Source organism: Haliaeetus albicilla, chromosome 10 (genome assembly GCF_947461875.1).
Source record: "Haliaeetus albicilla chromosome 10, bHalAlb1.1, whole genome shotgun sequence".
Classification (NCBI taxonomy): domain Eukaryota; kingdom Metazoa; phylum Chordata; class Aves; order Accipitriformes; family Accipitridae; genus Haliaeetus; species Haliaeetus albicilla.
The window spans coordinates 33,147,937-33,173,235 of record NC_091492.1 but is presented as its reverse complement, the minus strand read 5'-3'; the positions used below and the strand labels follow the sequence as shown (position 1 = coordinate 33,173,235).

Below are 25,299 nucleotides of genomic sequence, written 5' to 3'. Positions count from 1 at the left end.
TGGGTTAATGCTGTGTGTGACACTCTAGAAGGTCACAGGAATGTAATGGGAAATTATCCTGCTTCAAGATAGCAGAACACTATACTGGATTTATGCCCCCACACAGGTTCTCTATGGGAATGGCAGAATGTGGCAGTCTAGAGCACAGTACCTGCATCGTTGTCATTCCTACTTCCCGTCCAATCAAAATCCTGCCTTCCTGCAGCTTGGCAATGTGAGGATCCTCCAGTTTCATAAAATCCTTCACCAGGTCTGTAATGTCAAACTGCCAATCTGAGCCCAGCAGGTAGCTCAGCTGACCCCAAGGGCTAGAATCCTCAGCTACAAATTGTGTGAGGACTCGCACCATGGCATGCTGGTACTGCAGAGTGCATCCTCTTCCTTTCCGCTCATCTTCATCCTCATCATCACTGTCTCTGGTGGGTCTTTTTTCGTACGAAAATGAAGCATAAAGAAATGTTTTAAAGAACATTAGTGAAAACTAACATTAGAGGGCTAATGGAGAGTACCCCCTTAAATACAGCCCTCCCTTCTGGTTTTTCGGACCATTGCTGATTCATGGCTATCTAGTATGATGAAGGACCATACAAATGGCCTATACCATTTTTTCATCTAAGCTGGTATGTCTGAACAACACCAACTCTGTAAGTGGACCTTACCAGAGCACCACACAGTACTCTGTTGCACAGGTCAGACACACACACAGAAGCAAAACTCCCACAAATTTTAAAAGCTTTATTATATCTGCAGATGTCCAGTGCAAAGCTGGAAATTCCAGTACTGCTGTTCCTCAGGGAGAGTTGCTGCATTTTGGGTGCAGGTGCTGCAGCTGTTCTTGCTGAGAATTAAAATCAACTCCATTCATCTTACAAAAGGACCCAAGAAATTTAGCAACTCAAACTCACCTTTTGTTGGAAACAACTGGGACTCGCCAGCCTTTTATTTGGCTCAGTTCTGTGTCTGAAATGTCGATCTGAAGAGGCAAGCGTGGAACCCAGACTGTGATTTGCAGAGGAGCACTCAGATACTGATACGTGAAGTTCACAAGCGCATTCACCTTCCCCTTCATTTCTTTGCCATTGACAAAAACATAGTCACATCTGTCAGAAACCTATGGAGGGGGAAGAGGGAGAGAAAGAAGAAAAGGTAATCACTGTGACAAAACAAGCTCAAAGGGTAACCCTGGCATCTCAAAACCACAAACAAACAAAAAAGGCTCCCTTCTCTTTATGCATGTTAATGGTGGCCTTTTGCAATGGGAGCAGCTGAACACAAAAATCCTTCGTTGGTTTAGGAGGCATAATTATGCTGGAGATGCCTAAAGACTGGATACTATTTATGAAGCTGGTGGTTGATTTTCTGTTTGTTATGCAGTAAGCCACTAGCTGATCACAGCGCTGTGGAATTTATAATGAACAAGGCTCCTTCATGGCTTGGTCAAGAGGAATCCAAAAATAAAAAACAGGTCTCAATAGAGGCAAGCAGCAAATCAAAGCTCTACCCTGATGGGTACCTTCATCAGGGGGTGATGCTGCTTTCAGTTGTCAAGACAAAGCTGGCTGTGGAGTGGATTTCATCCACTGAAGAGTAACAGAAGTCTACTCATTTCCTCCGCAATAAACATTATCTGTTTATAAATGTTTACATTTGGATTAAAGCTGTAGCGTATTTCTAAACACTGCGGTAGATTTATCATTAACATGTAAATGCTGTCCTGAAATATAAGCAAGCATTATCATAGTTGTGTAAGAGTTATATCAGTAATCACTTCTTTAATCAATGTTGTAATTTACAGACCATTGAGTTTTCTCATTTATTACGTTACTGAGTACTAGTGATAAAATCACTCCTGAATATATAAATCATTAAGAGGGATGCAGATAGTATGAAGTGACTCCATGTGATAAAGTCATTGTCATATCTATTCCTAAAGGTGTCATAAATGTCTGGGGAAATCCTGTGGCACATTAATCATACATTAAGTGGCTAGCAACGGGAGCTGTTACATTACTAAATGAGCTGGTATGTCTGCAGAAATTAACACTAAAACCAGCAGATCTCTTCAACTCCTGCTCTTGCTCCCATCCCGACAGAATTCTATTTCATCACCCATAATGAGTATCGTTAGTGGTGACAATGCGTCTCCCCACCTGAACATATATTTATATTATCATCTGCTCCCTTTTATCCGCACTCCCATTCCCAGTATCATTTTATTCAAATGAAGATTATCAGCTGGAAATGCTTATGTCCCCAGGCTAATCAAACAGATGGATGTCCTCTGTGACCACAGATACAGGAGCTAAACTGTTCCCAGTTTGACATACACATCCCGTTTGTATCCTCTGTCAGGTTTTGGCACTGCTCACATTCTGGTAAAATATCCGATGGCGAGATTGCAAAATTAAACTTCAGAGAACATAATACAAACGTTTCTATGACTCATTGCCTAAGAGGGTTATGCTGTAACTGGTCTCTGTTGACTGAAAACAGTACTACATACTACAATACCTGACCCATTTGTCTATTTAGGCTTCTCCCTCAGACCATCTAAGACAGGTTTAAAAGTCTGAAGGTGGCAGAAATTTATTCATTTTATCACTGTGAATGGCATGCCCTATTTTTACATGTATTAACTTGAATGGCAATACAGAAAGGAGTTTAGTTCACACTAGGCTGTTTCAGAATGACTGATCCAATCTAAAAGTACTATGCAGCAGAGGTGCATAATACAATACCTAATACCATGCAGTTATTCAGAACTCTTTCCTAGATGGGCTGCTCTTTCTTTCTGTGGTGCCATCGCATCAGCTTCACCCTGGGAGAGGAAACATCATGAAAATGTTTCTCATGAAAACAACTCCAACTGCACAGCCAAGCAAGGGCTACCTGTCAGGACTTACAGCCTTGAGTTCCTGACCATGGAGGCATTTCTGCCTAGAGCAGTATACAACCGCTAGCACATATTGGGGGCATTCAGCTCCTGTATTTGAGCTGCTGATGTATTTGAGCAAGCCCGTTGTCTCGCTGCTGTCTCAGTTACATGGAAACAGGAACGGCCAGTGGGTGACTTGCCTCCCTTGATGCTTACTTACTGATATGTTACTACCCCTCTCCCTGAAGGTCCCCGTGTCTCTCCACCAGAGATGGAGACCCTGCAAAGCATCTGAGACCAGATACCTAAGTGTTAGGTGGCTGAAGTTAAAAGGAATTCATATCAAATTAATATACCACATATGAATGTTACCTATAGCACAACATCCTCAGTGAAGTTCAGGGTACAAGGAAGTCCTGGCTGATACAGACTCTTAATTTCTGGCTTCCTCTGTAACCTCAGGAAAGTCAGTTCAACTCTTTCTGTCCATTTTCCCCCACTGGTGTAAACAACAAAACCCAGGGAGCCTTGGTCAGCAACAGTCAGAGAACTGCACTGCAGTTGGAGCACGGAACAAATTCTAGAGCCAAATGGGAAGTAATGAGTGTGCCTGGGGGAGAAGACCCTGTTCCTGGAACATTTGACAAAGCAGCTTCAGATACGGCTCTTCTTTCCTTAGCCCTATCTTCCTTTGAGCAGAAGCATTTGGGAGGCTTGTCAATAAGATCTAACCTAATTCTTCTTGGAGCAGCAGCCATTGCCATCCTGAAACTGGTTCCATCCCATTCACTTCTATGGAGTTCATCCCAAAGACAAACGAATGAACTTTCTGAGTTAGTTGTACAAGTTGCTTATTTATGCACATGGTAAACCACACGCACACGCTGATAAAAGATTTGTGGTAACATACTGGGCTTCAGACTGACCAGGTCTGGTCTAGATGTATGATTTAATATTATCTAAAGCCCAATGTTGTCAGTAACAGAACAAATGCAACTGCCGTGGAAAAAACACAGTAACAATAGTAGCAAAACTGCAATTCCTAAATGGTTCTGGGCTGAGATCCAATCTCCATCTGTATTTGTAAAGCTGCTATATGCCTTCATGGGTATGCGACAAACAAATAGCTAAACAAATATATACAGCATCCTAAGGAGGCGGCTGCTGTAGCTACCACACAGCCTTTAGAATTGGTACAGGTTAATATTTATTACTGGACATGCATCAGCAATAGTGGCAGGTCTTTAGGAGTTGCATTGAGAAAAACATTACTCTTTTCACCAAGTACAAGCATTGCTAATGTCCTTACACATGCTCTTTCGTCTGTTCCTGTATTTCTGATAAAGAGGTAGTACACAGAGAGTACAGGAGGGAGCAAAGCTTATATTGTGTTGTATTACTGTATGCATTTTAACTATTGTGCTTGCAGGTATCCATTCTTGAAGCAACACTGATTGCTTTTGACAAAGAAAGGCAACAGACTTCCCAACTAGTGCTATACAGGGGATGAAAGGGAGAAAGTATCTCAGCGTCTAATTCACCATGTGTGTGTGCTCTCCATATGTACAGGATTAAGGATACTCCTTCTCAAGAAACATTCAATTAAAGCTATTCCATAGTCTACAGCCTCTGTAAGCAACACATCTCAGCTAAGCTTAGCTATACTAGGCTAGCAGAACGAGAGCAAGTGGGTTTGCTTCCCTTGCCCTTGTCTCACACAGTGTCACTTGAAAAATAAATAAAAAGGATTTCTCAGCCTCAGAGAACAAATCCAGATGTACTGATTCTGCTACAATTTACAACATCAGCAAGCCATGTGTAAGGTCTGATTTTCTAAGCAGACACCCCTCACAAAAAAAGGTAGGGGTTATGTGGTGCAACAACAGATCCCCTTAGCTCAGGTTAACTCAGATGGAAATAACATCACAGTCAACTTGTTTGTAGAGTTACTGAGCACAGACTTGGCAAAACTGTTTTGATCTGTTCTCGTATGGGGTTAAAAGAGATGGAAATAGGACTGGTAGGGACAACCTAAAACACTGTTGCATGGAATCATGGAGGAAGGATAGAAAGGTGATTAAAAAGAGTAATAACTTAAACTGGATCATATTAGAACTCAAATGCTTTTTAATTAAAAAGGTATATTTGTTCAAGCATTTTTGATAGATAAAAGTATCTCTCTGTTCTCCTCCAGGGTTTTGCAGTGCTTCTGGAAGGTCAGTGAACAGTACAATGACTGTCTCTCATCTGTGAGTCCTGCCCACAGTAGTCTAAGGAAGTTTCTAAGAGAAGCTGGAGACTCTGTGAACAGCGATCGGTCTCTCATCTCCTGTAGTACTTATGCTTTTACTATGAAAACATCTTCTCTCTGAAAATGCTTTTTATCTTTGGCATCAGAAGAAGCGAGAGATGATGAAGGGAAAGCCTGCTTAGCCACCACCTTTAAGTGACTGGTTTTTTTCTATCCTGCGTAGCAGATCAGCAAGAAGTTTTGCATTTTAAAGAGCTTTCTGATGCTATTTCAGCAGTTTATTTCATTATTAAGCTGCATTCAGCTACTTTCCCCCTTTTTTCTATTTTTCTAACTTCTCTCTCCAGATTAAAACTAAAATAAAGAAGCTAGACAGCAAAAGACAGGGCTAAGCACAATTCCCTAGAGGTTTCTTCTTTGTCTTTCTTTTTTCTGGCTTTATATTTTTGTGCCCCGTTGTAACAAAGGCCATTGCCTTTCCAGATGACTTGGATAGATTCTCTCTGCAACAAATCACATTTTATTGAGCTGACAGAGAAAACTACTGCCTGGAAATCAAGAGACAGTCACTCCTGAATCACTACCTATGGCACTATGTGACTTTGTGATCTGGGGAGTGAATGTACCTTTCCATCTCATAGTGAACAGATTAGCTGCAGTGAATATTAAGGAGATTCCTAGTACCGTTACCAGTCAAATGCAGAACCTCTGGGTCTTCCTTTACTTACTCCTTTCACATTAAGGTCTTGATCCCACCATGACCTCTGTATTGCAGAATTGCAAGAAGGGAGTCTGAGTTGCTTGAGGTCACCACAAAGGATGTACTGCCTTGGACTCTGCAGCCATAAAGGGGCTGTTGACACTTCTGTAAGAATATCGGTTTTACTGGGTTAAATTCTGCTACAGATTGCTGAGAAATCTTCATTCAATTACTGGTGGAGGCAGATAGTTTACAAGTTTCATGTCAAATATAAGCTAAGACTGTCTTTCAAAAGATGGTGAACTCAAACCACTGTCTGTTCTGTTTCCTACCTGTTGTACACAGAATTGGAAAGAACAGCAATTGTAAGACCTAAAAATAAATGAGTGGTACTGACTCTGTGAGTCTAGTCTAGTCTAAGCTTGTTTATTCTCCTAGTGGTTTTTCACCTCTGGAGATATCAGCCCAGTCTCTGAAGGACAGTTCTGAAGGACAAAAAGAGACATTTTTAATATGGCAATCCTGTCAAGTTTATGAACACTGGAAATTTGTGAGGCATCAGTCCATTTTTAGGTAGAGGTCTGTGTGGTTTGCCCTTAATTAAACATCCTGAGGTTTAAAAAGTCTCAGAACTTTAAGACTGAACCGAAGTGAGGAGATGTGATAATGGTAGATGTCCTGCTTGTATTCATCAAATTCAGAATCTTGTGTTTTGGTGTGTAAACACATTTACCCATTTCTGTTATACTAATGTAAATGTTGCTAAAGTATTCAAAGGTTACATAAATGTTTAAATATTTATGACAGCATTTCTATGAGCAAAAATATTTTTCCAGTATCTCTTGAAGGAATCTCAATTTCAATGAAAAAAATTTACAGGATAATTAGTAAAGAATAGTGATGTCCAGCACTTTTCAAATATACAACACTCCTAGTACTTCAGCTCAGTATCATCACTCTTACATACCAGAAGGGCAATTGAAGCTCATGGAGGTTAAGCTTTGTGAACAAAGTCATTCATTCCATTAAGGAATACAGAGCACCAGAATGACTTATCCCACTGAATATACTGACACTTACATAATATATAGAAAATATTAGACAGTGATAATAATTCCACAAGCTTTTGGGACAATCCTTTAGAATTTTTTAATATTCATGTCCTTGCTATAGAATTTCCTCTAAGATTTTTTTTTAAACAACATCCTCTGTAGAAAGGGAATTATCCTCTATTAAATTCTAGAGGTTTTGAGAGAGGCTCTATATAGCTCTCTAGCCTTGATTCCAATTAAATACTATGGTTTTATACATAAAGGAAATCCAATGCTTCATGACGATTAGGTGATGGTAACTGCTTCATAAAATGGATTTCAATGCCTGGCTGTATAATCCTGAATAATCAATAACCTACTACTACTGGAAGATGGAAGCTGTCTCAAGGCCCATACTACTCAGTTTTTCATGTTAAACTGTTTAAGTCTGATAAGAGTTAAAGCTTCAGACCTGAGCTCTTCCATGATCTCTGGAATGATATTTACAGCTTTGTGACACTGTTAGAGCAGCCTTTAAAATGGAAGCATCCATTACAGGAGTTGCTAATTGCTAGTGTGACTTGACTTGCCAGAGCCACCCCTCGTTCCCACCGACTACAGCTGGAGCTGTGCTCAGTGACTTGGAAAGCGAAGCCAAAAGCTCCCCTCACAGCGCGAGCGTAAAGGTAAATACAGTGATGCAGACTTAGCACTGGTAAGACTGTCATCTTAATAAATGAAAGGCTTGATTTTTCACATTACGTGCAAGAATAAACCTGAGAGTTGTTTTTACCTACGACCCACCGAAAGAAAAAGAATGTATTTGTTTCTTGAGATAGTTGAGGAATAATTGCTCCCATTCTGGAAACAGTGATGAGGGACCAGGGCAAGTATTACACTTTAATAACTGATTTAAGCCTCATTCTGTCGCTCTTAGAACTAACCCTCTGCAATTTTCAATGGATAACATGGCTTGTGCGTTGGTGTTGCTTTGTGCTTGTAAACAGCTGCCACATTCCAAATGCGGTTTCAGTCCTTGCAATCAGTCCTCAGGCAAAGTTCCCAGCAACATGCACTACTAACATGGGGATCGAGCCCTAAGCACTGAAGAAGAGAACTCTGTAAAATCAGGGCCATAGTTTAGAAGCAATTTGGAGACTCTGCTGAGAAGGGTCTGCATTTTCAGTATCAGCAGCCAGATTAGCAAAACTAAGTAGAAAACCCCCAAAGCTAGAGAGCATTTCTTAGGGAAAAGGCTGTACATTATCTAATCTCATTACAAAGATTTTGCTGGCAGCTTTGCAGAGCAGAAGCGGTACATTTAATTAACTGAATATCATTCACTACGACAGAACTGAGAGAGTAAAAGGGGCACAAAATGCCAGCTGAGACTGGAGGGCATCTATTTGCTCCCCAATGACCAGCTTTTGAAGCTGAACTGTAGCTGCACTGAGCCACAGGAGCTCTCTGCAGCTAGCATTATCACGTAAAACAAAATCTGTCTTGTTTTGTGCACTCTCGAGTCAAGTAATTTCTGAAAATGGGGCCGAACATAGTTTGGCTCCTACTCAGTAGGGATATGCCAGACTATGTGTGCAGCATGGCCCCAAATATCTTGCATGGCAAAGCAGGATCACAGGGTAAATGTAGGGACTTTTAATTCCATCTACAGGCTTTGGACAGTAGTTGCATATTTGAGAACATCACAATGCTTGTCATTTTCTAACTTAATATGTATCTACAGTATACAAATTCACAATGTGTAAATTACAGCTGGTGGCAGAAAAGGAAAGGAGACACAAACCACTGTTTCTTCTGACTGTATTACTCAAAAGGGTCTGGAGAAAACTGCTTATCTTCCCATCATATCTATAGCTGTCACAAGACTAATGTTATTTCTCCCATTTACTTTCCTGGTCTTGATCTTGCAGCTTTGAAGTTGATTTTGAAGCACTTTCTATGGACCTTGAGGCACTGTTATTGCTGCTCTGCTTTGATTTTTCATTTGGGATGTATAGGTTCTCCATACTGACATCACTAACGGAGGCAGCGAGCTGGGTGAAGGCATGAGATGACAGCGAAAGAAGTCTGCAAGGATATGGTTTAAAAGTTTCTTTAGCTGCCCTTGAAATTTTTGCATATTATGTGATGGCAAGGTATTTACAACTTTATTGCTGAATTTAAGTATCTCAGACCATGTCAATTTTGAGTTTCAATTTCCACAGAGGCTGATTGCTTGGGGACTAGTGGTATACATTAACGATATAACATCTTATGTGAAAGCTCCATGTATTGCTGGCCTATATGCCATATTTGCATCTGACAGAAGTGTGTGGTAAAGCTTCATTTTTCTAAAGCTCCTCTGAAGTTTTTCCACTCTACTGATGTATATTGATCCCAGTAAATCACAGGAGTATGAAAAGTATGGAGGAGAAAAAGGAGGTGAACTTTCTATTTGCAATTCTGTTCAGAATATAACATAACATATTAGATTTACCAGAAGAAAAGCCTACAAAAGCACAGGGCTTCAGAGCAGCAAAACAATGGAGTTTCCATGCTGTGACTTTCTTTCCTGTTTTTAAAGCTTTTCAGTTTCACACAAATCATAGGAACACATAGTATCAGAAGAGGAAAGAGGAGCCATGAGAGAAATAGGCTGCTGGGTTTGGACTTACAAAGCGATATGGCTTCTGCTTTCGAGGGCTTTCAAAGCTATATTAGGGTGTGGTGAGTAGGAACGGTACTTGCAGTTCATCAGCTACCGAACGTAAACTTCAGGAAGGTCATTTGTGGTGGCCCTTCAGGGTATCTGCACAGTGCAGTTGATGTGACAGAGATCCAATGCTTGTTCTGAGCCTGCTGGTGTGTCCCTACAGACCCATGAAGAGACCCTAGCCCAGGACCCAAAAGCAGCGTAGCTGTGTTAGCTCTCAGCACGGTGTGACATGGACTGAGCTTTCAGCTCCTGATTCTGGAGCAAACCGAGGGAAGACTTGCAAGCCTGAGAATGAACACACAGGCACCTTAAGAGTAGTCATCCAACTTTTCTACATTCCTTCCAGAAAGTTATACAACTACTTCATTTTTTAAAATGAGAGTACTGCTACAATTCTGACTGTGTGGGCTGAAGTATCTGAAAGAGGCATCAACCCTCCATGAGTAGCTCCCTGCATGTTGCAGTGGAGGAGGACTCGCAGTAGCTGCTGCTGTTTAGATTGACCCCTCCCTGCTTTCACTGAATCTTGCAGGACTGCCATAAAACCACAGAAGAGAGCATTACATTAAAGTGACTGCACAGAATATGGCCTGTCTGTTAGTAGATCACACTGGATTCCTGGAAATCCCACCTAGTGTGACTTTTCATTTCTCCCTTTGTTTTACAGGGTTGAGTTAGGAATGAGACCTGTTTTAATCAGAAGTTTATCCACCTACTCATTATTCAGCATGCTCAGCTCTCAAAGAGTTGCACCTAGCTAACAAACTCCAAACAGAGTTTTATTTGACCTAAGTAAAAAATGAACGATAAATCAATTGCATTATATTCACTGTAGGAGCTTTTTATTGGAAGTTAGTGTTCTTCTGCAATCAAAATAGCTGGTAGGAACAACCAGTTCTTTCTAGTCAGCCCCTTGTTTTTATTTTCTCCTATAACCTGCACTAAAAACATAATGTGAAGCCCTAAATCCTCTGAGTCTTGAAGGCTTTGCAATAAAGCCACATACGAAGAATGGAGGTGTATGCCGAGGTGCAGAAATGCAATGCAAGTTTGGACACTTACCCTGCTGTATGCAGCAGGAGCTGAAAGGTATGAGTAAAAATGTAACGTGACCGTGACGTGCCAGGGTTTCTAATGGGACAAAATCTTCTGAAACACTGCTTCCCCTTGAAATCACCATCTGCATCACACTTCATCACAACCCACCATATCATTATCTGCCTCCAGATGCTGCTGGTAAGAAAGCACAGGGAAGAAACCTTAGATGCCATGGGAAGCTTTGCTTTGAGCAGACTTAGCTTTCCTCTAACAGATACTTATGAGATTCCTAATTTCTATATTTTGGCAACATCTGTTATAATGTTTCACTGAACCAAGTACAATTATCTCCAAGCTATGTTTAAGATCAGAAACACAGAAACATTGATTCTTTACAAGATCAGTTCTGTAATGCTCATGATGTAATACTTCATTTCAATAGAAAAAGGACCAGATCTTGAACTAGCCCTGTGGAGAGTAACACACTAGATATTTAGGCCCTTCCTCAACAAGCTCAAGCATTTCCATATCCTTTAGCACTGCAGTGCACCAGGTAAGGACATTCACACCCTGATTCCCATACAGGTTTTGACAGACCAATGTATTTTGGCAATAGCACTTTCTTTAATGTAACTTCACACCCTTCCATCACACCAATGTTTCTATCATCGCCCATCCCCACCTCACCATTCCCTGGGCGCCTGTTTTGCTCTATCTTGGTTGCATGTCTGGAAAGTTCAAAGGGATCCAGGGACCAGCTGAGCCCTTACAGTAAGTAGATCAGGTAGCAGAAGCTGGTGCTGCAGCAGGATGTTATCCCCCATCAGTCCACCAGCTGTGGGGAGAAGCTGATCCCCGGTTAGGTCAAGATATTTACAGAGTGCGGCAACCTCTGCTCTCACTTACAGAATATCAGGCTTACTTATGCATGGATAACCACACTTTTCTAGGTAGGGCTAATACAAACAAAGGGCAGGATGATTTCCCTTAGTGGTGGAAGCCTGCTTTTGAATTACAAAGTCTGGAATCCAGCCCCTATACTCAGAGAGCAAGTGATCATGTTGCCCCAGTACATAGTCACTGATTCAAGTCATAGTAAGTATCCTTCTGTTTGGTGCCTAAACAATATGATGAAAGGGCATCCATAGATCTTATTTTTATTAAGACTTTTTTTTCTGGAATAGCCATGGTACTATCATGAAACGTTAAGGAGCCTGAGGGACTGTCCTCATACCATTAAAACTTCAGGGTGAGCTTTCCTGATGGCTTTAATGAGTGCAGCACTTTAATGAGTGCAGGATTGAGGCTTAAGAGTTCACTTCTTTAATAGCTGCCTGTCGCTCAGCCACTCAGCTTGGAACTGCATTCAACCTACTGGCAGAAAAATGAGTAACTCAACTTTTAATAAAAATACCTATGGAGGCTGCTAAATAGTTGTCCTGGTTAAACCACGACACTAGCGGTTCCTCTGCCTATCAAAGTGAAAACAGTGCTTCTGTATTTAGTTTTAAAACACATTTCAAGTTTTGCAAATACTGGACAGCAAGGAAGAGCGGTGAAATTTCTTTGCAGTTTAATAAACAACTGTAGAGGTTGAAGCACAGCTATTTGTGTAAGATTGGGTATATTAAGACAATAGCAAAGTATCGTCTAAATAATGAAGTGCTGATGACTCTTTCTTAGTAAATAGGGTATTGTGATATGGTTCCAGATTGTATTGGGTCTGGCTGAGATGGAGTTAATACTCCCCATGGCAGCCCTCATAGCACTGTGCTCTGCATCAGTAGCTAGAAAGGTGTTGATAGCACACCAGTGTTTTGGCTACAGCTGAGCAATGCTGGCACAGCATCAAGGCTGTCTCTCCAACATTTTTGCCCCCCCCTCAATGGCAGGCTGGGGCAGGGCAAGATCTTGGGAGGGGACATAACCAGGACAGCTGACCTAAACTAACCAAACAGATATTCCATACCATATGACGTCAGCTCAGATATAAAAGCTAAGTAAAGGGAGACGGAAGAGGGGGGGCATTTTGTCTTCCGGAGCAACCACTACGCGTACTGAAGCCCTGCTTCCCGAGAAGTGGCTAGACATCGCCTGCTGATGGGAAGTAGAGAATAACATCATTTGTTTTTTTTCTTTGCTTTCGCGCGCGCAACCTTTGCTATCACTTTATTAAACTGTCCTTATCTTGACCCACGAGCCTTTTGTTATATTTTCTCCCCCCCATCCAGCTGAGGAGGGGGAGTGATAGAGCGGCTTTGGTGGGCACCTGGCATCCAACCAGGGTCAACCCACCACACAGATACACAATTTTAAAACTAAATTACTACAATTAGTACACAACTATTTATTTATCTCTTATGAATATGCCTGTCTGTCAGCTTCCTTACTGGCAAACTGAGACGTTCCTGCATCCTTTGTTTCACGGCACCCAGACTAACCTTTAATCTGAATAGATTCACAAACGGACAGCAGACATTTCAACATGAGTTTGGGTCTACTAAGAATTAATTTCATTTCATAAACTGTTTCCACCACAAATGGCAAAAACTCTGAAACATTTATGAATCCTAAATGACTCTTTCATATGAGTATGTTCCCTGGTGTCAGCAGTATTCACAGTAAAGTTACTCATGTGTGTAAACGATTACTGGATTGGGCCTTTAAACAAGATCTGTAACCTTGACAGGTGTTTATAAGTCCTATCACTATTGCTTTGAAAGTGTTGATACCAGCAGTAGCTCCAGTCTTTTCTAGCTATTAAGCTAGAGTTCAACCATAAACCCCCCTAACCAGATTTTCAGCCCCCAACAGTTCACTGTTGCTTTGATCTGGGATTTTGTTTCAAGTGACTGTGATAAGAGAGGGACAGCTGTGACACTCTGTCCTGGATTTTAGCTCCTAACAGAAATTCCTAACATTCTTGCAGTGGCCTTTACCTGCAGTTAATGTCATCCTCTACTCATCAGTCCCAATGAAGCCGAGAGCCCACTGTTCATTAACAACTACTGAGGGACATCTTAAAGGTAAGATCTGTGTTTCCGTTTCCAGTGATAACCACAGCAGCTGCATGTGTGGACTAGTATTATCTGAATCCATGTTTTGATCTGAATACATCTCAAAGCTATTATTTCCATTTAAAAATGAAAAGAAACTAGTAAACAAGGTCTTTAGAGTATCATTCAGGGCTAATACACTAAGACAAGTATCCAGCTTTTAATTTTATCCAGCAATTATAAATAACAGCAATACAATAAGAACACAATTCCATGTATGCAGCAACACAATACCTCATGTAACAATACCTCATGTAGCAACGGGGCAAAAGCTAGTCCAAGAATGATGAAATACAAACCCAAAATGTTTACAGTAGCTTCTGAAATACACAGCACTGAAGATTTTTGAACTCAGGTTATTTTCATGGAAAAAAACATCCTCAAGTTCGTAAGCATCATCAAGAGCTTTCAAACTGGAAAAGTCACAAGGTATTGCAAGTCTCCTGAAACTGTGCTCTTCTTCACAGCAAGAAACCGCATCTGTTCTAGGAGCCAGGTGACCCTGGAATCCAGAGCAGTATTTGCTCTTGAGCAAACTGCACAAAAGCACCAGCAAAAGCAGCCACGTTCCACTTGAATTTCCAGGAGATGAAAAGGAACCTATGCATGTAACTGCAATTACTATTAATGGATGCAGATATATGGATTCTATTGGTAAATTCCAGCTTAGCGAAGTAAAATTTGTCTGTTGCTTCAGTTTTAGTGCCATAATAAATTTTGTGTCCACTTTTAAAAGGTTGGACCACTGTGTGAAGGACTAGAGCATTCAAAGACTTTTAAAGTTCATGAAATCAACTGTAAATTTGGAAATAAAGAGTTGAAACTATGAGACAATAAAGAAAGTAAAAGGAGTAGTAGTCAGCAGATTAAGACAGGACACAAACTGTGCACTGAGCTGCCTGGAGACCATGCTTATCACTGGGGAAACTATTACCTGTTATTTGCACATATATCTTACGTTTAGACTTCCACTGGGCTCTGTTACTGAGGATAATGTAATTGCAGCCAAACTGAAGGCACTGTTAAAATTAATACAAATAAGCTTTTATCTAATGGTCTTTCAAATTGCTGGGCAGAAACATTACCTTTAGGCTCTTTACATGAACCATACAAATGGACACTTATTTATTTAGTGACTAAATATTACAAGCCAAGTGCTAATAGGCACCGATCATCTTCAACTTCTAGCCTAATGCTGTTATGTTTGTCTGAATCCAAAGTTGTCAGAAATTCCACACAATCGAAATCAACCCAAAATATCTGTGTGAACCTCTAGATGACGATAGTCTAAGTATTGAATAGCTCTCATCAATAACTCCTTTTTTTTCTTAGTTTGTGGTTTAATCTACAGGCTTTCATACCTGTAAACATGTTCTGGTTCTGCTATGACGGGGATGCTCAGGAACATGAACTGTAAACACATGCATGCATTCTTTGTTGAAGATGCCATGATGTTTTCCCAGCAGATATAATTTATGATGACTGGACTTTTTTTTTTTTAAAAACAGAAAGGTTACTCCCAACAAGGTCTCTAAAACAGTATTTTACAGAGGAAAATGATATATCCAAAGAATTTAACATAAAAGCTTGATGGGGAATTTCAAAATGAATTAAGGATGAAAGGCCTTTGTGCCCCATTTGAAGCTTTCTGAGTGCTTTTTAAAATCAGAACCAATAGGAAGATGTCAATTTGACTTGAACCCCAAACTTCATTTCCCCATGTAAAGAAATTTCCTGGAAACTGGAACATTCTAGATGAAAAAAGCGTCCCTTTTTCTTTATGATGAGATGATAAAACCTTTTTGTCAAAGCATTTCATTGAACTCTATTTTTTAACTAGCTGTATGTTTTATAACAGTTAGCACTCATGTCACAGATGCATTCCTCTACAGATTCTGCATATATTTCTAAATACATAGAAGATAGTTTCTCTATTCATCTGAGCAATTTCAAAACATTTCTGAAGAGAAAGAAATTACACCTGAAAAATTTCTCTAGTTGATTCCAATAAACACTGTGCGTTAGCCTCCAGTTATTTGCTTCACTTCAACTTCAGAGTGGCTGGACAGGGAGGCTTCTAGAAGCCACTTAAAAATGTCCTGGTAGCGCAAACAGGCTCCATTTTAAGAAACCCTTTTAGTGTAGATAAATTATTTCTGTAGAAAGTAAGAGAAGAGCACAGCAGGGTCCCATGTGCTAATCACAGGACATAGTGCTTCAAGGAGACATGCTTTCCAAACAAATTGTTAGAGAACTACAATAGTCCAGGCTGTACTACAATTACTGCAAGAACACTCTTTTTTTGTAAGATTTGGGAATTTCACTTCTCCTTGATCAATGTGCTCCAAAGCTATAAAACCCAGGAGTCATTTTTGCAGAGGGATTTTTATTTGGGAAATCATTGTGCTGTCATTTTCTATGCATCTTCTGGTGATGTATAACAAATGCCCATCAGAAATACATTTTTTTTTTCCCTGACCTGAGTTTTCCTCTGAATGGAAGAACTTAATACTGGTCATTTTCATTGTCGGAAAAAGAAATCCCCATGGGGCTGGACTTATTTGGGGAAATTTTGTAAGCTATTTAAGCAAGATGGCTAATCTGGATGATCACAGTAGTCCTTTTCAAAATTTATTTTTTTTTAATTTGTGAATGCTATCTCCTATTTTTTCTTACTCAGGAATGTGGTTTCCAATAAGGTTACAATCAGGATGACCCCTAAACTAAATTCCAGCTTTTACTTTGATTTGTAGTTAGGTGGCTTCCTTAGGAAAAAGGTTAACAGGAATTCTTGAGATTAAAAACTCTGTAAAGCATCTGATGTATGGGAGCACTTCAAGCTCCAGCAAACTGGAGAGATTTGTTTGGCTCTGAAGGATCCACTGAAAGCAGAAAGCTTTCTGTAAAAGGCTTCTATAATGGCTTCATTAGTTCAAAGTATGACTATTTTTCCCACCTCCTTGGTTACTGGTATAACAAATCCTTCTACCTAAATTCTACAATAGTGCAGCAAATTATTCAATAGTGCAAAAGTTCACAGGAGTTTTATTGCTCTCCATGAACCTACAAACTGAACTGACTGTAATACATAACGCTGCGGCATTAGTATTTGTATACTATACATCCATCCAAGAGAGCTGATAGCATATTAAAGACACCTAAAGAATATCATCACAAAGCCCACTGTGCTATATGCTGTAAAATCACATAATATAATAAAATCCCTATTCAAAAGAGCTTATAGATCAAGGGTAAAATCACCCTTGCTCAAAGACCATGCACCATGAAAGTCCTGTGTGGGAAGTGCAACGGGATTCATGCAGAGCATTGTCTTTGTACTGACACCCTGCACAACTGTGAATTTCCTTCAGGGCTTCGACTACATATTCACAGCTGAAATAGCTGTGTTGCCTTAAGACAATACCACCCCGCTGGTGTTTGTTACTGTGCGACATTAAGCTGCTAGTGCTAAATTGATGGACCGGTCATGTGAATGCTTTCTAGCCACTTCTGTGCAGAATCAAGTTGTTAATTCAAAACAGCTCTTGGCAGAATGTGAAGTCGACCAGGATGACTTTGCATTGCAGTTGCTGAGGAATGCTCATCCAATCCATTCCACTGATGCAGCTGTGGAGGTGATAATCACAGCTGGAAAGGTGCTAAGAAACATCTGGAGAGGCAGTACTAACAGCAGAGCTGGTTTTGCAGTGAATGAACTCTGTGCACAGAGGACCTGAGGTGACATTACCAAGACATTTTAAAATTAGGACACAAAAATTAAACATTGAAATTCTACTGAAACTCAGTGTGGTGGCTGTACTGTTGCATCTAACTCTCTCTTTTCTTAAAAATCCCCTCTTTATGCTTTTGAAACAGTAGTAAAATTAATTTGCAGGATGGATTTAGCGGTTGTTCCCAGGCTATTATCCTTTTGTGTATAAAAAGACATGAAATTTCAGAAACCAATACATGGCATAAACTTACTTTAAGGACGTCTTCATCAGAGGATTTGCACTCAACTGATTCAGAGATGTCTGTCACAGCACTGTTCTCCTCAATGGAGACCACTTTGATGGGCACTGCCACTGTTTTTCCCGTGAGAATTGCAGTGTTCAGGATTTCCGTGTCCTGTACACAAAACAAAGCACAGCACCGTTCAGAGACAGCTAAAGAGATTTCCAAAAGGCAAGCATCAGCTCTTCAACTGGATTTACACTCAAGAAAGATGCAGTAGTTCTCAGTGGCTAATGATTTAATCTCAACTTCTAATAGGCGCAGCTTGGTAAAATGTAGTAAAATCCCAACTGTATTTTATCTTCTAAATAATCAGCTGCATTGCACACTGTTAAATAGCGAGCAACATGACTGCAGCTAAATTCAGCCCAGGCAGGCACACATCACAGGTAGCTTCTACTTTTTAAGTATAAGGGACTTTTCCCAGTATTTACTTTCCAAAACATGAGTTCAGAGTTTTTACTAAACTGGATTGGATTGGCGATGTTTGGGACAGGATACAAGAGCCTCGAAAGTAAAAATATTGCTCTTTGAATCTAAGCCCATTGCAAAGACGGGACCTCTCTGTGAACTTCATATCTGGAACAGTTTCAAGATTATTTAATTTCCTTTGATATGGCCAATGAAGCAAAGTAAGGAATCCAAGAGGAGTTAGTGATGCTATTAACTGCAGGGAAATAACAAGGAAATTTGAAGTTTGAACTTGGGTCGTGGCATAAAAAGGCCTTTCAATACACCATTGACTAAGCCAACTCTTCTAACTCCTGAACTGTTTCAGCATCACCATACTTCCCAAGATTCCGATGCAGGAAGAACTTTGAAGTAGTCTCCAAATTTTCAACTTCCAATTCTGTAACGTGAATAAAACATTCAGCAAAATCCTCAGCACCAAAGTCATGAGGAATGCAGCCATTGACATCAACAGCAGCAAAATGGGGCACTGATACTGTTGATACTGTTTTCAATTCAAGTTTAGTGAGTCTGAAATCTAGGTCAGATTTTCTTTTCATCTTGCAGCTTGTTATTTCTCAGGTTCTCCTACAGCTCTCATAAGAAATCCCATCAAATTAAAAAAAAAAACCTGTTAAAAAAGGAATGTTGACTGTTCTAGAAAAGTAAGAACCCTAAATAATTCCTTCCTATGGCATATATGAAAAAAAAGCTACCCAACACAATAAATCAGAGCCAGATTTATAAATAATATAACTGGAAAGTCTAAAGCCATTCTCAGAACTCTTGTCTTTCAAAGGTAGAGCCATCCCCCACACAAATTCTGCTGGGTACCCGGCATTTTTGAGCAACAGAATGCTGTAGTGAAATGCATGGGTTTTGGAGCTTAGCTTCTGTCACTCACACTTGAAAACTTTGTTCCAAAAGTATTTATTTCCATGTACTGGCATTTTGGTAAATCCAGAAACAGATGCAAAGGAGCAGATCTCAACATTTGTGAAAAAAAACCTCAGTAACAAACCCATCTACTCTCTGTCTGCAGTCTTCCAAAGCAACAAGCACTGAATAACCCACAACGGTTCACAAAAAAGCAGGTTCAACATATTTTCTGTTGTGTATTTGGCTACTGCAAGTGCTGTATGTCCTTCAAAATTAATCTTTTGCCTCGATCCCTCAAAGCCTTATTTTCTGTGACTCAGTGTTAAACACTTCGAACTAAGGACTCCAGGGCAAAGGAGCAGCAAGAGAGTTTGTGGAAATGACAGGACATCTTTTCAGGCTATCACAGCTCTGCTTTGAAATGATTCTACTCAGATCCAGTTTTTCCTTAGCAACTGATATGTATTACTGATAGAGAAATCTAATTTAAAGGGACAGGCTCAGAGGAAGAGAAATCCCATAAATAGAAACGAGTTTCAGATATAAAACATACCCTGATTTACCCGTATTTGCATTTAATGGTAATTTATGAAGTTCAAGACAAATCGGAAAATCATATACACACAAACCAAAAAGGAAACAAGCTCTGCACCACTGCCAAGAAGATAAAAACAAAGACCTGATTATGCAATGAGGTGAAACTTTTGTGCCACAAGCAGCAGAGCAAATTCATCATCCAGGTTTAACTTGCAACAAACTGCCTGGGAGTCATTTGAACTTCCTCCAGCTCTGCTTTGCTCATGCCTGCAGCGCTGAGTATTCAGTGGCCTCAACATGAAGTCAAATGTTAAGAAAAGGAGGAGAGAAGAGAAGCGGGAAGCCCAGCAGACAAGACCACAAGGCACTCTGACCCACGTGAGGATCCTGTGCTTCTGATTTCCCAGCCCTGCATGTCACCAGAAAAAGACCAGCTGCTTAGTCTGCTCTGGCATTGCCCTGGGTGATGGCGAGACTGCCACTAGCATGATGCTAAATCATGTTTGCTGCACCACCACCCATGGCTGCAGGTCAGCTCTCAGCCTACACCACAGCACCATGGGAACACTACAGGATAGGATTAATATCCAGTATTGCAGATAGGGTTTAAAAAAATGGGATGCAACAAAGTTAAATGCAAGTTGCTTCGTTTCTGTAGGCACAACTAATCCTATAAATACAGGACAGAAAAGATTCAACAGGAAAAGCTGCTCTTAGAAAAGCATTTGGGGACTAGAATAGATCACAACTGAACACAAGTCAGTAATTGCATGCTGTTGTGGTTAAAAAACAAAACCAAACCAACCAAAGAACCCTCCCGCAGTAAATTGTATGAAGAGGAGTATCACCTGTAAGATGTGAGGTACTCCTACTCAGCACTAGCAAGGCCTCAGCTAAAGAACTACGTCTAATTTTGAGAACTATACTGTCAAGAAAAACCTTCTCAAGTGAAAAGAAATAAAAAAAGAACAAGGAGAATAAATTAAAGACTAGAAAATAAGATTTGTGACGAATGACTGAAAGAATTGGGATTGTTTAGCCTAGAAAAGATTATGGGGAAATATGATTACTGTCTCCATATACATAAAAGTTTTCAAAAAATGAGGAAGAATAAACTATTTTCTACTTTCATGGACAGGGCCTGAAGTAATGGGCTTAAACTTCAACAAGGAAGATTTGTTTGACATTAAGGCAATCTTTATTATGAAAATAATGATAACGAGTTGATGGAATAGGTTGTCTGGGGCAGAAGAAAACGTCTAGCCTAAGAGATCTTTGCAGAACACGTTATACATCATTCAGAAATAGCATAGGTTCTTTGAGTCAGGTAGAAGAGGAAATGGAGCAGGTGACCTCTTGTGGTTCCCTCCACCCCTGTATCTTAGTAGCCTCCATTTTTTCAAAATTGAATGATAACACAATAACCTATATATCTTGTTTTCTAAATAACCCTATTCTGCTTCACCCGTCCCAAATAATATGATCCTTCTTCACGGAATAAAAGAAAATTATCTATACCTTTAAAATGGAAAAGCCTGACAGGCAAATGTGACAGATACTCCTGCTTTCTGCACTATATAGAGCAGAGCTGATGTACCAATTGTGAAGTAATAATCTGTCACTTCTGTTTCTGTCTTTCCAATAGGTCATTATTGGTGTATCTGAATTCTAAGTGGCTTTGATATAAAGCCATTATGATAAAGGTTAAAAAACCTTTTCAAATTTCCCAAGACCTTTCTGGAGAGAAGACAGAAAATTTGGCTACTGGCACATTATCAGCAATTAGAAACCTCAATCTTCTGCCCTTTGCTAATGGTTTCATTAAAGGAAGTAGTGTGCATCTGAATGAATTTATTTTGATTCATTATTTCAGAGATGCATCTGCCCCCAAAACTGTAAAAGGCATCGTTTGTCATGATAAAGGGCTACTGAAATGTTACATCCCTTCTCTGTAGCCCGATATGAACTTCAGGAATTTCAAATTCATGATGTGCACAAAGGAGACGGAAACATATCGTAGATATTATCTAATGGCTTCATAGCTAGTACCATTACAATCATCAGAAATCCTCAGCATTGGGAAGCAACTGGTAGCCACCTAGCTACAGCTTTGAGCAGAGATGGAAACCTTTGCATCTCATCTCCACTGAAAGCAGTCATAATTCATCGATATTACACAGATTAAGAAATATTGAAGTATAAGCAAATTAATATATTACACACTATGTTAAAAGCAATTCTCCAATCTGCCACTTCTTTTAGTCTGTAAGTGCTCTATGCTATTCAACTGTGGTATTTTAAAACAACAAAAACAAAGAACCAAGTCTTGATTCTATTGTCTTTTTGTTTAGAACTAAAATAGAAAAATGTGTGTCCTACATCTCTGTATATGGAATAGCCTTATGGCACAACTTCTGCCTCCTCTGTGTTTTCTTTATATTGCTGCAATAAAGCCAACAGCTTTAATGCAACAGAGAATTGACCCATTGTCTGCACCCATACACAAGCTGTTAGGCAGAAAATTCTAAATAACATATGAAAGGATCCATGGTCCAAGAATCCCCAAAAGCTGAACTGAAATTCATAAAAATAAAAGAAGCTTAAATAGAATTCTGTCTGCCTGCTCTGCAATAGTGAGCACTCTGAACGTGCACCACAGACAATGGAGCTCTGATTCAGCACCCAAACTTGTTTCCCTTGCATTCTGCCACCTCCTGTAAAATCTTTGATTATACACTAATAAGCAGAAATAACAGTTGACTCTCTAAGGATATGTCAAGCAACACTAAGAGAACAATTATTCTCACATCAGAACAGGAAATACGGTAGCTAGTATAGGTGGTGAATTTTATGGGTTTTTTTAAATGCAATATACTATCCTGTTTGCAAGCTAATTTGGGAGTGTACAAACAAGATTACTAAGAAACCTTTAGAGAGGCTAAGAACTCATTTAAAATGTAGGCACTTTTCAAAATCACAGTATCTTGGCCATTTCCACATTCTTTAATTTTTAAAATCCCCCAAGAACTAATCTACTTTCTGTGCAGGCAGCAACTAAAGTTTTAAAATCAAATTTATTTTGTATGGCAAAACACTGAAAGCATCTGATAGCAATGTTTGGACTTGTTCCCAATAAATTAAAAAATGGGGAAAGTAGTGTAAAGTAAATTGAAAAAAAACAGAAAGAGGATGAGTTATAAGTAAGCATCAATATCCAGGTTGGAAAGAAGTTTCTGTAAGTGTATTACAAACTCTAAAAAAGCAAGGGTTGTCATTTCCAAAGTTGAAATGGAGAACTAAATGTATAATTCTCATTGACTCAGAAGGGGCATTTGAGCTCTGAACTTCTTTGGAAGCCTCAAACTGTCTTTGCAACACAATGACCAAATCCCAACAACATTTGACTCTGCAGAGTTGTTTTTGTTGTATGAAGAACTACCTACCAATTCCCAATTAGGATGGTTCTTTCCTGTTACCAGGGCATCCCTTCAATAAATATAGTATATGAAGGAAGTAATTACTATTTAAACATATTTAATTAACAAACAGTAGCACTAAAGAACATTTTTTTCTTGTTCTTCTAATGTTTACAGGAAGACTCTGGTGGTTAGACATAAGGCTGTAATCAAAGGAGATATTAAAAAGCAAACCATTGAATTGTGTGCATAAGGAATTACTTCAAAAAATTATTGGTAAGTTTTGACTTCAAGCTAAATCTCATAAATAGAACCAAGTAAATGTCTTTACCCGACATAGCATTTTGATCGTCCACTAACAAAACATCTCCTCTTTCCCAGCCCAGACAATATCTTGTGTACTAGTCTAGCTCAAATCAGCACTACATTTACCTCCTCAAAACCCCAGCAAAGGACCCGAACCATCAGGCTCTGCATCAGGGACACAGAATTGTACCTCCTCTACACAAACCTTCAGCGTGGTTCAGTGACTTCAGAAATGAAGCCCTGGGGTCACAACCTGAAACCAAGTACAGATAAAGAAAAGCTTCTCTCCTGGCATACGTATACAGCAAGTGTGGTATGAAATCTTCATAACAGGAGCAACTTCTACTGCTTATCTGCCTTGCTTTCCCCAGATAAACAAAGAAAGTAAGAGTGGCTGAGTGGCTTTCACACCTCTTTATAGCTAAGCACTTGATAAGTTGTGACTCAAGTGCAACTAGTTAGGACAAAGGGGTACTCCCATTCATTTCTCTGCATACTTGATTTGGGAAAAAAAAAAAGAAAGGAAAAAAAAAGATTTAATCAAGAAGCCTACAGGCTAGAACTGGTGAGTTCTATCAGCCTACTGGTTTGGAACTCCTCTGTGTGTGCCTGTATCAAGTTACCACAGTTACGAATCTTGTTATTACATTAGAGTAGATCAGGAGAATAATTAACTGGCATTTCAAAGAAAAATGGTGAGATCGGAGTCAGGCAGGGAGTCAGACACTACATTATATCACACTGAGACCTGAGTTCAGTGAGACCATTATATAGAATTTGATGTATCAAAATCCTGAGACTTCTACAGAAGTCTCTGAGCTTTCCTGCTTGGAGCCAATGCTATGATTCAGAGTACTATAAACTTTTGTTGATACTCTGGTCTTGGTTACATCAGGGTTAATTTTGATAAAGTCCACTAGCAGTAGTATTTGTCTAAACATTTTCTTTCACAGCTGCACTCATTGTGCTACTTCACAGAAAACTCAGAAGAACTGGTTTTCAGAAAAATCAGTACTTTTTTAGAAAGGGAAAATAACATCCATAAAGCTGATGTATGCTAGCCAGAGCTGAGAAGAAGTGTGTGCTCATATTTGGTCATTTGAAGTTAGGTAACACTACAGTTGACTCTGCAGGAATCTCACATTTTATTCCATCCCTGTTTCAGTCAGGGAACTTCTACCGATGTCAGTGGGAGCTCTGTGCAAAGAGCAAGAATACAGAATGTGAGCCTTAGTTGCTTGAATTTAGCTGAAGAGCAAACCTTATGTTCATCCAACCTCTCAACTGTAAGAAGGCAAGCATTCAGCCTTGACTAATTTAGGAACTAATTCAACATTAAATTGCAGCAGAATGAGGAAGCAAAGTGACAGCTGTTTAATTAAACTCTAAATCCGATTAGATGGTGTTATCAAGAGAAATCCATGGGAGCCTGAGGTCATGAGAATGGTCCTGTTTACAGGCTGAAAACTCTGTAAGTGGAATCCCATAGAATGATGTTAATCATAGCTTAGCATTAAAATTTCTCCCTCACACAAACACACTACCTCATGAGTAACAAACCTACGCTGTAGACCTGAAGGTGTGACACAGAAATGCCAATTATGTTTTAATTTACAAGGAAAGCTTCTGGAAAAAGTTTGTGGAAAAGAGGCAGTTGGGCACTGTCTACCTTAAAAATCAAAACACTATTTGTCTTATGGAAAAAGGACAGAAGCAGCATGCTTGTATGCTGTTGACAGCACTTGAATCGGTGGAGACAATGCCTGTGCAGGAGAGCTCCAGGAGCTGTACTGTGCTTCCAACTATTGTTCAACCCATCGCCCTTGATGAACAGTGACACCCTGGCAACACATTTACAAGAGAGGAAGATGGAGATGTGGGACGTATAAAGTAAACTCCACATATGCCAGTTGTAAACACCATAAATAGTCTACTGATGAGTACTAAGTTATGAATCACAAGTTTCCAGGGCATCCTAGTTAGAGTGATGCACAGAGCTGTACTGCACTGCAGACAATTGTTATGCTGAT

The 25,299-nt window shown here is 39.7% G+C and overlaps 1 protein-coding gene across 3 annotated transcripts in view; it reads right to left on the bottom strand.

The window, feature by feature from the left end:
- TMEM132C (transmembrane protein 132C) overlaps nt 1–25,299 on the bottom strand; it is a 224,086-nt gene that overhangs the window by 13,647 nt on the left and 185,140 nt on the right. For all 3 annotated transcript variants that reach the window (XM_069794887.1, XM_069794889.1, XM_069794888.1), the window contains 3 exons: nt 17,652–17,795; nt 906–1,111; nt 152–425 (listed from right to left, as the gene is read on the bottom strand). In XM_069794887.1, the coding sequence (XP_069650988.1) occupies nt 152–425; nt 906–1,111; nt 17,652–17,795 (624 nt within the window). The remainder of the gene's footprint in view (nt 1–151; nt 426–905; nt 1,112–17,651; nt 17,796–25,299) is intronic.